The sequence below is a fragment of the Scomber japonicus genome, chromosome 5 (genome assembly GCF_027409825.1).
Source record: "Scomber japonicus isolate fScoJap1 chromosome 5, fScoJap1.pri, whole genome shotgun sequence".
In the NCBI taxonomy this organism is placed as follows: domain Eukaryota; kingdom Metazoa; phylum Chordata; class Actinopteri; order Scombriformes; family Scombridae; genus Scomber; species Scomber japonicus.
This window is the reverse complement of record NC_070582.1, coordinates 4,592,042-4,605,127: the sequence shown is the minus strand read 5'-3', so window position 1 is coordinate 4,605,127 and position 13,086 is coordinate 4,592,042. Positions and strand designations below refer to the sequence as shown.

General features: G+C 44.1%; 2 protein-coding genes across 2 annotated transcripts in view; both read left to right on the top strand.

Moving 5' to 3' along the window:
- Positions 1–13,086, top strand: part of LOC128358610 (40S ribosomal protein S17) — a 554,334-nt gene that overhangs the window by 118,775 nt on the left and 422,473 nt on the right. The window lies entirely within an intron of this gene.
- znf609a (zinc finger protein 609a) overlaps positions 1–13,086 on the top strand; it is a 42,922-nt gene that overhangs the window by 25,059 nt on the left and 4,777 nt on the right. Inside the window, 5 exon segments of the mRNA XM_053318894.1 lie at positions 2,366–2,453; positions 6,210–8,451; positions 9,330–9,726; positions 10,116–10,460; positions 12,589–12,667. Coding sequence (XP_053174869.1) covers positions 2,366–2,453; positions 6,210–8,451; positions 9,330–9,726; positions 10,116–10,460; positions 12,589–12,662 — 3,146 coding nt within the window. The 3' untranslated portion in view covers positions 12,663–12,667.

The window sequence follows — 13,086 nt, the reverse complement described above, 5'->3', positions numbered from 1 at the left end:
CACACACACACATAGATATACACACACATATAGAGATACACACACAATGATACACATACATACACAGATACACATACACACACACACCACAGAGATACACACAAACACACATAGATATACGCACACACAGAGATACACACATACACAAATACATACACACACAGATACATATACACACACAATGATACACACACGCACATACACAAATACACACACACAGAGATACAAACACACACACAGATACACACACACACACACACACACATACATAAATACACACACACATATACACACAATGATACACACATACACGCACATACACAATTGCACACACACAGATACACACACACATACACACTCAATGATACACACACACACACACAGATACACATACACACACACAGATACACATACACACTCAATGATACACACACACACACAGAGATACAAATCTGTTCATTAAATGTTGCATTCATCACTTATTAATGTTCCAGTTTGAACTTTTTTGTGTTTTCAGTAACAAGCGCTCCACTAAATCTACTTTTCAATTTATTTATATTCAGTTTGTATTTATACAGCATCAAATCACGACAAGAGTTATTTATACTGAGAGTGTCTGAGGAGAAGTCTTTCCACAGTATGGAGTATTTATAGAGAGAAATCAGAGAGTTTGATGACTTGTAGATGAACTGTGGCTGAGTTGAATGAGCGAGTCCCACGCAGCACTTTCACACCCAGACTGTGGACAGAAGAGCTGCCGTCATGTTATTCTTTCCCACAAAGCCTCACACTCACAACCCATTTCACACTTCTTCTACACTCACACACCGACAAAAACATCAGAGGAGAATTTTTCACTGTGACGCTGCACCCATCACTGGCTGGATTTTTTTAACCAAAAGTAAGACTGAATACTCCTGAAAATGTCAAATGGTGTAACCACAAAAGAATGATGAATATTAAATATTTTACCCTCCTACAGTGTATTTAAGTGGACTTATACTAATAATGACTGTAAATGTTTCCTGATCTCCATGGTTACCCAGATTAAATGTAATATTTAGAACAATAGTATTCCATTAGCTTTATTTAATATAAAAGTTATAATGTAAGATCATGCCAAACTAGTTGATATGCTGTTTTATTGACTATTTACTGTTTTTAAGCAAGTTGAATTATGTGGTACAAAGTTTTTATGGTTACACCACTTAGACATTTTTTACCATAATCCTCAAATCCACAAAAAAAGAATGTGTGCAAGTTATTCATACGTTTATTTTCACATTTTTTAACCACATAAAATTTGACTGAGGACCTTTTTAAAGCTGACTGACTTATTAATGACTCATGGTAAGGCAGCTCAATTAATGGAAATTTGATCATGATTACGATTTTGGAGCCAGACGATCTCTAAACTAATGACAAAAAATCGTTTCCCCCGATTTTATGTCATTTTCCCTTGTGCACCTTTTTATAGAAACAGTCTGCAAAAAGCCGCGCATGCGTATTTCCGTCCACCCCCCACAGCACTGTACAGCTGCCAACACTCCCGTTTTTCCCGGGTTTGTCCCGTATTTTAGACCCGTCTCTCTCCACTCTCCCATTTTTTCTTTTCTCCCGGGAATCTCCCATAATTTACAGCCCCAACTTTGTTTGTTAATAATAATAATAAGCGCGCAATAGCAAAGGTTTTATTTTGAAAAGCTTAGACCGGAAGCCACCGGAAGCTGCCGTAGCTCCATTAGTTTGACAGAAGCTGAAACACACGGCGAAATGTTTTTAACTGTAAGTAAAAGTGCACATTTTCCAGCCTGCGTCAGACAATGCTGATTTTACTGACTGATTATTAAAGTTTTAAAAAATCGTTTTAATAATCGTGATTTCAATTTTGACCCAAATAATCGTGATAATGATTTTTTTTTTTTTAAATATATAATCGAGCAGCCCTAGCTTATGGTTTAGTCTAGGATTTAAAATTAGGGCTAAAGTCTTGTAGTATCCACTTGGTTTTAAATGTATTTTCACACATCAGCTGCAACTCTTTGTTCTACTCAGTTTCTCTTCGTAATTACTCGCACACACACACACACACACACACACACACACACACACACACACACACACACACACACACACATACATTACCGTTACTAAAATCATTGATGTGACGCCGTTGCTATGCTACTGCCGCTGCTGTTGCTATGAACGTGTTCGACATCTGCTGCTCAGCGTGTGACATCACTATTTCCTGCTGCACTCACACCTTCTCTGTGGAAATGTGTACGTGTGAAAAGTTTAACTCTCCGTCCGTGTGTGTGTGTGTGGTGTGTGTGTGTGTGTGTGGTGTGTGTGTGTGTGTGTGTAGGCATGCTGGTTGTCAACGTCACCTGGAGGAACAAGACGTACGTTGGGACTCTGCTGGACTGCACGAGACACGACTGGGCCCCTCCAAGGTTCATTTATATACTTATACATAATTAATTACTACCAATATTAGCCTTTTTTTTTTAGAAATATTTTGATTTATTTACAATTTAACAGGCAGGAGTGGAAAATTAGATTAAAAAAATAATATATTGGTGAATAATTTGCACCTAAAAGTAAAAAACATCCATAATATTTTCTATATTTTGGATTTCTCCACCAGGATATGTTGCCTCTATTAAGGTATACAATGGTTATATAATGGTTAAAAACAATTGAATGTTTTATTTGATAAAGAGAAGTGATAAATCATTGCTTTCCCTGATCATTAATATGTTGAATACTAGTTTCTAAACTGATTTTTATCATTTCTATTAAAGTATAGACCTACTAAAAGCTTCAATTCTACCAAATTCAAGGCACATATACAACTGAACCACCACCTTAACTAATCATGCTCCTAACAGAGTGTTAAAGAGTCTGGATCTGTCTGTGCATGTTGCCTGTTTCAGGGTTAAATCTTCATAAAACAGCTGTAGAGCTGGGCAATAATATTTTATAGATATCGTCTTAGATTTTGACGTGATACGGAATAAGTGTCTTTTCCTGCTTTTAAATGCTGCATTACACTAAAAATGTAACTCTTCTATTATCTGCCTTTATCCACTTAGTCATTATATCCACATTACTGATGATTAGTTGTAATAAATCTCATTGCGCAATTCATTATCATTGCATACTTTTATGAAAGCACCAATAGTCGTCCATACATTATTGACCAAAATATCAATATCGAGGTATTTGGTAAAAAAAAATAGTGATATTTGATTCTGCTCATATTGCCCAGCTCTACATGAGAGAGATCAAAATACGCTACTCAGGATAGATAGATAGATAGATAGATAGATAGATAGATAGATAGATAGATAGATGATGGATAGATAGATGATGGATAGATAGATAGATAGATAAAGAGATAGATAGATAGATAGAGACATGGATACATGGATAGATAGATGATAGATAGATGGATGTATAGATAGATAGATAGATAGATAGATAGATAGATAGATGATGGATAGATAGATTGATAGATGATTGATAGATAGATAGATAGATGATGGATAGATAGATGGATTGATAGATAGATAGATAGATAGATTGATAGATAGATGATGGATGGATAGATGGATGGATAGATAGATAGATAGATAGATAGATAGAGAGATAGAGAGATGGATAGATGGATAGATGGATAGATAGATAGATAGAGTGATGGATTGATGGATAGATAGATGATAGATAGATAGAGGATAGATAGATAGAGAGAGAGAGAGAGAGAGAGAGAGATGGATAGATAGATGATGGATGGATAGATAGATGATGGATGGATGGATGGATAGATAGATGGATAGATAGAGAGATAGATAGATAGATAGATAGTTAGATAGATGATAGATAGATGGATAGATAGATGATGGATAGAAAGCTGTCCGAATGGTGACTAGTCTCTGTTACGGTGCTTTGACAGATTACAAGTAGTGTACAAACTAGGAACAATAATAAATAATAAATAATAAAACAATACTTTTAAATTCATATATACATAGCTTATAAAAGTAGATCATTAAACAGCAATGTTTTAATCTTTATTTTGAAAGATACTGCACTTTCTATTTCTTTATGGAGAGTGGTAGTTTGTTCATCTCCACAGCCCCAGCATAAGGTGTCAGCGTAATGAGTCTATATAAATAAATAAATAAATAAAGTAAATCAATTAAAAAGATACAGGGGTAAAGTGAGCAGTGTAACCATCATGACCTTGAGGGGAAAACGTCAAGTGAATAAGAGAAATGGGAGCGATGAATAAACAGGTTAATAAATAAATAGATAAAAGAAAGAAAGAAAATAAGATAAAATAACATTCATCGAGTCTCAAGTTATTATAAAATCAGTCATTTCTCCAGTAAAAGCTATTATTCTAATCAGAGGTGTATAATTATGATTAATTAAAAAAGAGGATTTATGTAGAAATGGTTCATGTTTCTACTGTAGTAACTCCAGAGAGTGATTAACCCTTTATAGGATACTCATTGAAAGGAAGGGAGGAAGGATGAAAGGAAGGAAAGGAAGGAAGGATGGAAGGAAGGAAGGAAGGAAGGAAGGATGAAGGGAAGGAAGGAGGGCGGAAGGAAAGGAAGGAAGGAAGGAGGAAAGAAGGAAGGAAGGAAGGAAGGTAGGGGGGAGGAAAGAAAGAGAGAAGGAGGGAGGGAGGAAGGGAAGAAAGAAGGAAGGAAGGAAGAAGAAAGGGGGATGGAGGAAGGAAAGAAGGAAGGGAGGAGAGAAGGAGGGAGGGAGGAAGAACAGATGGAAGGAAGGAAAGGAAGGAAGGACGGAAGAAGGAAAGAAGGAAGGGAGGAGAGAAGGAGGGAGGGAGGAAGAACAGATGGAAAGGAAAGGAAGGAAGGAAGGACGGAGGAAGGAAAGAAGGAAGGGAGGAGAGAAGGAGGGAGGGAGGAAGGACAGGTGGAAGGAAGGAAGGACGGAGGAAATAAGGAATGAGGGAGGGAGAAAGGAAAAGAGGAAGGGAAGAAATAAGGCAGGGAGGAAGGAAAGGAAGGAAGGAAGGATATTTTGGGATATTTACAGAAGTTACCAAATATAATTATTTGCCTAAGAAAGGGTTAAAACATGGATACTTCTCACCTTATGAAGCGTGCTGTAATAAATGTATCAGCTTATTATCATCTCTGCTGCAAAGAAGTGATAAATATCAGTTTAATGAAGAAGAAAACACTGAATCTGATCATTTTCAGGCTATAAACATGATGTCATATGATAGAAAAATCATCTTAGACATGGCTCAGCAGTTAAAACTCAGATATAATATACAGCATAAATAACTTAAAGGCAGAATATAATATAATATAATACATTATATTTGTTTTTATGCTTCTCACTTTGTAGAACAAACAAAAAAAATAACGTGGAATGAGTCGACGTACAACTATAAATATTTTATAATAGTAGAAGAGTTTTTATTGTCACTGTACATGTACGACAAAATTGAAAGCAATCCTTATTGGTGCCATAATTGAAAAAAGAAAGAAGGAGCTTATAAAAGAATAAAATAAATCAGTAATTAGTATTAAAACTAATTTAGATTTCAGGTTTCTCTTTAATATTACGCTCATCACAGGATCAGATCTTTGAAGCATTAATAACAGTTTATTATTATTTTATGTGTTTATATCATACAATGAAATATCTGCTGCACTGTCTGAGTGGAGCTTAAATAGAGACTTTTAAAAAAAGTCAAATTTAAGTTAAAATCAGGCCCTAATACATATTTACATTTTTATAGATTTAATTACAGTAATCACCCATCACACCACTTCGGACTCTGTCTCTACCTTTAAATCCCGCCTGAAAACACTCCTATTCAGAGTGGCCTACTCTGTCTCTCACTAACTATGCAATCTTCATTCTTGTTTATTTATTATATTAATGCACTTTGTAGTCACATTCATATTTATTCTTTATCTTTGCACTAAATATCACCTGATTTATATTGTTTGATGTACTGTTGTTGTGTTATATTTGCCTTGTAAGGTAACCTTGAGTGCTTTGAAAGGCGCCTTCAAAATAAAATGCATCATCATTATTATTATTATTATTAATTCCTCCCACTATGCAAAGGTCTGAATCAGGCAATTATTGTAAATATATTTCTGTCCTCTGCAGAATGAAACCGATTCTTACGCCTCTCTTTCTGTGTTTCTCAGGTTCTGCGACTCTCCCACCAGCGACGTAGAGATGCGTAGCGGGCGCGGCCGAGGGAAGCGGATGCGTCCGAGCAGCAACACGCCGCTCAACGACAACAGCAACTCCTCCGACAACAAAGGGAGCGGCAGCAGCAAGACGCGCGGCGCCGCTGCCAACAGCAAAGGCCGGCGAGGAAGCCAGACGGCCGGCGGAGTCGAGGACGCCAAAGCCAGCCCGTCGTCCGCCAAGAGGAAGACCAAACCCGCCTCCGATATGGAGCCCACCTCCAGCTCGGAGGACACCAAGGCGTCCAAACGCATGAGAACCAACTCCACCGGCGCCGCCACGCAACTTCCCGGAGGTAAAACCGACCCGTTGCCCCCGCCGCCGCAGCTGGATCGGACTTGCCCCTCCCCCGTTCTCATCGACTGCCCCCACCCCAACTGCAACAAGAAATACAAGCACATCAACGGGCTGAAGTACCACCAGGCCCGTTCCCATAACGACCACGACGTCCGGTTGGACCAAGACGGAGACAGCGAATACGGAGACGACCCCTCCCTTCATCCGGACCCTTCCTCTTGTAACGGTGCCGCCATTTCCCCCGCCCGCTCCACTACGCCGAAGGGTCGGGGGTTTGACGCCCCGTCGCCGTCGTCGGGGAAACTGGCGACGAAGCAGCAGGGGAAGAAGAAGGTAGGGGAGGCGGAGCTGGAGGGGACGGACGGCGGCGAGGAGGCGGGGTGTTTGACGGACGAGGCAAGCAACGACGGGATGGACGACAGGAAGGGGAAGAAGATGGCGGCGGGGGCGGGGAAATCTGATAAACTGACCCAGAAAGGGGTGAAGCCGGCACGGCCCGTCGCCCCCACCGCACCCAACGCCCCCTCGCCGTACGCCCTGCAAGCCTCCTCCCCCGCGCTCGGCTCAGTGGTTCAGTCCGTCCCAAAAAGCCCCCAACTGAAAAGCATCCAACCGAAGCCACCGCCGCTCGCCGACCCCGCCTCAAGTCCCGCCCTCGCCAAAGACAAGAAGAAGAAGGACAAAAAGAAGAGGGAGGGGGGGAAGGAAGGGGACAGCCCGAAGTCGATGGGGAAGGGGGGGCGACCGGAGGAAGGGAAGAGCCCGTATTCGGAGGACGCTTTGCTCAACGGCTCCACGGAAGCTCATCAGAGCCGTTTGGCTAGCATCAAAGCGGAGGCGGATAAAGTCTACAGCTTCTCCGATAACGCTCCGAGCCCTTCCATCGGAGTCGCCAGCCGCATGGAAGCCGGCCTCGGCCCCCCGCCGCTCCACCTCAACCAGAACGGGGCCGACAACGCCTCCGTCAAAACCGGCAGCCCCGCCTACTCTGACATCTCCGACGCGGGCGAGGACGGAGGCGGCGGTGGTGGTGGCGGCGGCGGCGAGGGGAGAGCGGAAGGCGTGAAAGTGAAGCAAGAACCCGATCAGCCGCCACTTCCACGCGAAGGAGCCAAAAAAGCGTTGTTCCCTCCTCAAGCTCCGAGTAAAGAGTCGCCTTATTACCCCAATTACGACTCCTACTACTCACCGAGCTACCCCAACCCAAGCCCGGGATCGGCCCCCGCGGCGGCGCCCCACGTGGAAGGAGCGCAGGTGAAAGTGAAGAAGGAGGAGGAGCAGCCAGAGGTTTCGGAGGAGCTCAAACTGAAGGTGGAGCCTCCGGAAGAGAGGAAGATCGAGCCGCTTCCTCAGCAGCAGCAGCAGCAACAGCAGCAGCAGCCGTCCGTCATCCAGCAGCGCTCCAACATGTACACGCAGCCGCTCTACTACAACCAGTACTACGTGCCCCCCTACTACTCCCCCGACCAGGCCTACCACGCCCACCTGCTCGCCTCCAACCCCGCCTACCGCCAGCAGTACGAGGACCGGCAGCGGCAGGCCGACAAGAAGGCAGAGAGCAAAGAGCGGGAAGCCTGCGGGAAGGACGAGTGGAAGCAGAAAGCATCGGTTCCCCCGACTCTATCCCGAGCCCCCAGCCTCACAGATCTGGCTTCTAAAGGGGGGCTGAACCCCGCCAAGTCCAAAGAGCCTCTGTCGGCTTCGGAGCAGGCCAAGTCGGTCATCATGGCGAAGGGAGACGACCCCAAAGCCCCCGTCGCCGGCGGCCAGCAGCAGCAGGAGGGGCTGAAGATGAAGCTGAGCGAAGCGGGGCATCATATAATTAAAGAGGAGCCCAAACCGGGAGGAGGGGAGTCGGGTCGGCCGACGGGTGTGGAGCCCGCCATGTGGTACAGACAGGTAACTGCAGCGTCCGCCTCTGATACAGGAAGTGAGGCAGCGTTTAGTTTCTGATGTTTAGAGATCGAAAGGCAACGATTTCTGTTTGATAAGCAGACTGAGAACATGTGGCTCAGTGATCATAAGGGCTGGCAAGATGAGGAATGCAAAAATATCTTTAAAAATAGTTTTAAAAGCAGCATCAGGTTTGTTGAAATGTACATTTAGTATTTTTGAAATGACATTTGCTCCATTTTTTACCCAAAAGTAAGACTGAATGCTACTAGAGGTGTGCATCTTCACTGCCCCCACGATTCGATTACTATTCACCAGTCTACGATGTGATTTGATTATGCGATGCATCTCGATGCATATAATTTTCTATATTACCACACATGGCTTTTTCATCAATTAACACAGTCAGATAAATATGCAGTCTTTATTTAGAAAGCTGCTTTAAAATTCACATGTAAACAAATGTCATGTTTTGTTACATTAAGTTGTAAAGAAAGTGTTAAATTAAAGATTTCCCCCCATACAGCAGCTCCAAGCGCTCTCTTAACGTGGCAAACATGACTCTCGGAGTCTGAACACAGCAGACACATCGTCTGCAACACTTGAGTGATGCTCTGCACTTCCCTTCTTTTCACATCTCCTCCTCGGTTGTGACCAGAGGCTAACATTAGCTCATCGTGCCATCGGCTAATGTGGTTCCTCATATTAGTGGTGTTACCGAAGTATTTGATTTTAGCATTGCAAGTTTTACAAATAGCAGGGGTCTTGTCCAGTTGTCGTCGCATCCCAGGAATTTCATAAAATCCAAAATGTTCCCAGATCATCAAATATCACCGCTGTCTTCTCTCTCTTCTTCACCAACATTTCTTCTTCTTCTCTTTTAGGAGCCGGACTCGCGCCTGTGGCCCTACGTCTACCCCAACAAATACTCCGAAGCCCCGAAACCGCAGCAGGAGGAGGACCGGTGGAAGGAGGACCGGGAGCGAGAGCGGGACAGGAAGGTGAAGGAGGAGCGGCCGCGGCTGAAGGCTGACGGTCTGCAGAAAGAGGAGGCCAAGGAAGGAGCGGAGGGCAGGACGCAGCTGCCTCCAGACGAGCACCGGGGCGTCGGCGGCGGGGGGAAGGAGGTGCGGCCCCCCCACATGCAGTTCTCCTCTCCGCTGGCCCAGCACCAGGGTTACATGCCCTACATGCACGGACCGTACGCCTACAGCCAAGGCTACGAACCCACACACCCAGGATACAGAGGCATGCCCTCCGTCATGATGCAGAACTACCCTGGTAAGAGGAAGAGGAGGAGGAGGAGGAGGAGGAGGAGGAGGAGGAGGGTGTTTTTTAAGAGTCCAGAGCTCTAAAACTATTATTGCACCCACAGCAAATTAAAGGAATAGTTCAACATTTTTGGAAATTTCTACTTCTGTCTGAGAGGGAGTTTTAATTAATATCACTCAAATGTTAGAAGTGCAGAAGAAGAGTTAGGATCAGGTTAGTGGAAGCAACTTATATCTCTGTGTCTCTCCCTCTCTGCCTCTCTCTTTCTCCCTCTCCCTCTCTCCCCGTCTCTCTCTCCCTCTCTGCCTCTCTGTCTCTCTCTCTCTCTCTAACTCTCTCTATTTGTCTCTCTCTCTCTCTGTCCCTCTCTCTCTCTCTCTCTCTCTCTCTCTCTCCAGGTTCGTACCTGCCGGCCGGTTACTCCTTCCCCTCGTACGGAGGAAAGGTGCCGGCGGGTGAGGAGGGAGAGAAACCCTCCAGGTCCAGTCCGACGGTGAAACCGCCGGGCGAGGCCAAAGCTCTGGACCTGCTGCAGCAGCACGCCAGCCAGTACAAGAGCAAATCCCCGTCCATCCAAGACAACAAGACTCCGCATGAGCGGGAGAGAGACAGAGAGAGAGAGCGCGACCGGGAGCGAGAGGGCGACCGGCCGCGATCCTCGCCGTCCCAACGCATCCTGCCTTCCCATCATCACATGGGATACCCGCTGCTGTCGGGACAGTACGACCTGTCCTACGCCTCAGGTGAGACTCACACACCTTATCTGCTACTGACGCTTGAGACTAAAGGACAAATCCAACCCGAAACTCTCTGCTAATGTCTGTCTGAGTTGCATCGATGCATCCGACACACACTTATTCCTTCAGTTCATCCGTCTCGAGGTGTTTAACCTCCTGCCATCCTGCGTCCTCATATGGGACGTTACATTTTGCAGGGCTTTAGAGTGTGACCAATTTGGAGCAAGCTGTTCGAAAAAAGGCCCATCAGGCCATCGTCTAAACCCATCAGAGATAGTGAAAGGCGGGACCCCCCTCTCATTGGCTGTGGTCCAGATATTCCTGTGTGTAATGCGTGTGCTGCAGTCAGACAGAGAGAGGGGATGTAGCCACGGATGACAAGATGAAAAGAACGATTGACAACTTTTTCGTGAAGAATGTTAAGTTAAGGCCCGATCCGTCCGAAAATCATAAGGAATGCTCTGACACGGAGCCATCAACCTCCCAGTCAGGAGGAGACGGCATCACATAATGAGCCACAGAGTTTCCCTGGCTGAGATACTACAGTAAAACCGATAATAAGATGCACTGCATTTACTGTAAGAGTGTGGGAAGACTTGTAAGATTTGTGACTGGTTCTAATACATTTCGGATTGAAACTCTGCTTTTGCACCTAAGAAAAAAAAGTTAGTCAAGGGCCCTGTTTTGGGTTTGCTGGGGGGGGGGGGGGGGGGGGGGGGGGTGAAGGGAGTGCAGGGGGGCATAGGAGGGAGGAGGGCTGTTCAAGTTTTTACAAAGTGCTGTGTGAAATGCAAGAAAGGTAAGAGTGGCTTTAAATTTAATTCATAATGGTCTTAAAAAGGTCTTAAATTTAACTTGTTCAAACCTGCAGAAACAGAAGCTGGGGTCTCACGAGGTTAAGTCCAGGACTCTCAAATTCTGTTAAACGTTTGTGTTTTGTCCTTTCTAAGTGCAGCACATTAATCAGCTCTCTTTTCCACTTAAGTAGAATAAGTTTTCTCTCTACAACCAAATGCAATAGCTTGACTTTCATTCTTATTTATCAAACTCATGGCTCCTAAAATGTTTGATCTTTGCCTCCTCTGCTTCTCCAGTTCAACAACTCAACACATCACCTTTTATATATTTCTGTTTTTAAGCTCTGCGTCATTTTACATTTTTTATTATTCTATTAAAACTACCAAACTAACGGAGTGGAGGGAAAGTGAAGGAGCTCGTCTCCGTCGGCTCCTCGGAGGTTTGAAGCAGACTTTCAACACGATGATGAAATGCAGCTTTGAAATGTTCCTGACAGGTGAAACGTGACGCTCATGTAAAAATGTTCTTATGAAGGTCAGCGCTGAGCCGAGCCGAGCCGAGGAGAGGAGTTAGCCATGAGATATTTATCAGAGGAAGAAGAGAGTCTTTATAAAAAAGCATGGCTGCCTTCAGACTGAAAAATGTTTGTTTTTGGCAGATTTTGTCTTCAAAAATGTCAAAAACCTCAAAAATGTTCAGGCCTGGTATTAAATGATGATGTTGTGGTTTAGTAACAGAGTAAATTTCCCTTTTTAATAGCAATAAAATGACCAGAAAACTAAAGAAAACACCACAAACTGTCTGAAATATGAGATATTATATAACTTTTATTATATAACTTCATTAAATTATGACAGAAACTGAAACTCACTTAAAGGCTTATTTACTTTATATTCAATTCTGCATCAAATAAGACCTTTAAATTAACCTTCAAGGAAGGGAAGGAGGAAGAAGGAAGGAAGGGAGGGAGGAAAGAGGGAGGGAGAAAGGAAGGAAGGAAAGGAGGGAGAAAGGAAGGAAGGAAGGAAGGAGGAAGGGCAGACGGAAGGAAAGAAAGAGAAGGAGGAAGTACAGATGGAAGGAAGGAAAGAAGGAACAGTCAAATCAGGCGGGGTCAATTTGACCCGGGAGGACGATAGGAAGGTTAAAAATATAAGTATATATAATATTTTGTGGTGTTGTCGAGACAAAAACTGCCCCAACTTTTCCTCTATTTCTTTTTTTAAGTATCTTCTTTTCTTCCATCTACAAGTTATCGTCATCGTTCATGTTTCATGTGTCTGATGATGATGATGATGTTCGTCTCTCTCTCTCTCTCTCTCTCTTTTATTGGCAGGTCTCTCCTCTTCAGCCATCGTCGCCAGTCAGCAAGCGTCCGCCCCGTCCATGTACCCCCCCGCACGGAGGTGAGAACGGTAAGACCCCACGCTCTGCTTTATTATCTTTAATCATATTCAGCTGTGATATCTGCTCTTTAATAACTGATACATGTAAAAATAAGTGATCAGACCTTCTTTAACCCTCCTGTTGTCCTCTAGTCAAGGAACGAAGGAAAGGAGGGAGGGAGGAAGAAGGTAGGAAGGGAGGAAGGAAGGAAGGTAGTTAGGAGGAAGGAAGGAAGGTAGTTAGGAGGAAGGAAGAAAGAAAAAGAAAGAAAGGAAGGTAGGAGGAAAGAAGGTAGGCGGAAAGAAGGAAGAAAGGTAGGTAGGAGGGATAAAGGAAAGAAAGAGAGAAGGAGGGAGGGAGGAAGAAAGGAGGAAAGTAGGAAGGATGGAGGGAGGGAGAAAGGAAAAGAGGAAGGAAGGAAGGGGGAGGAAAGAAAGAGAGAAGGAGG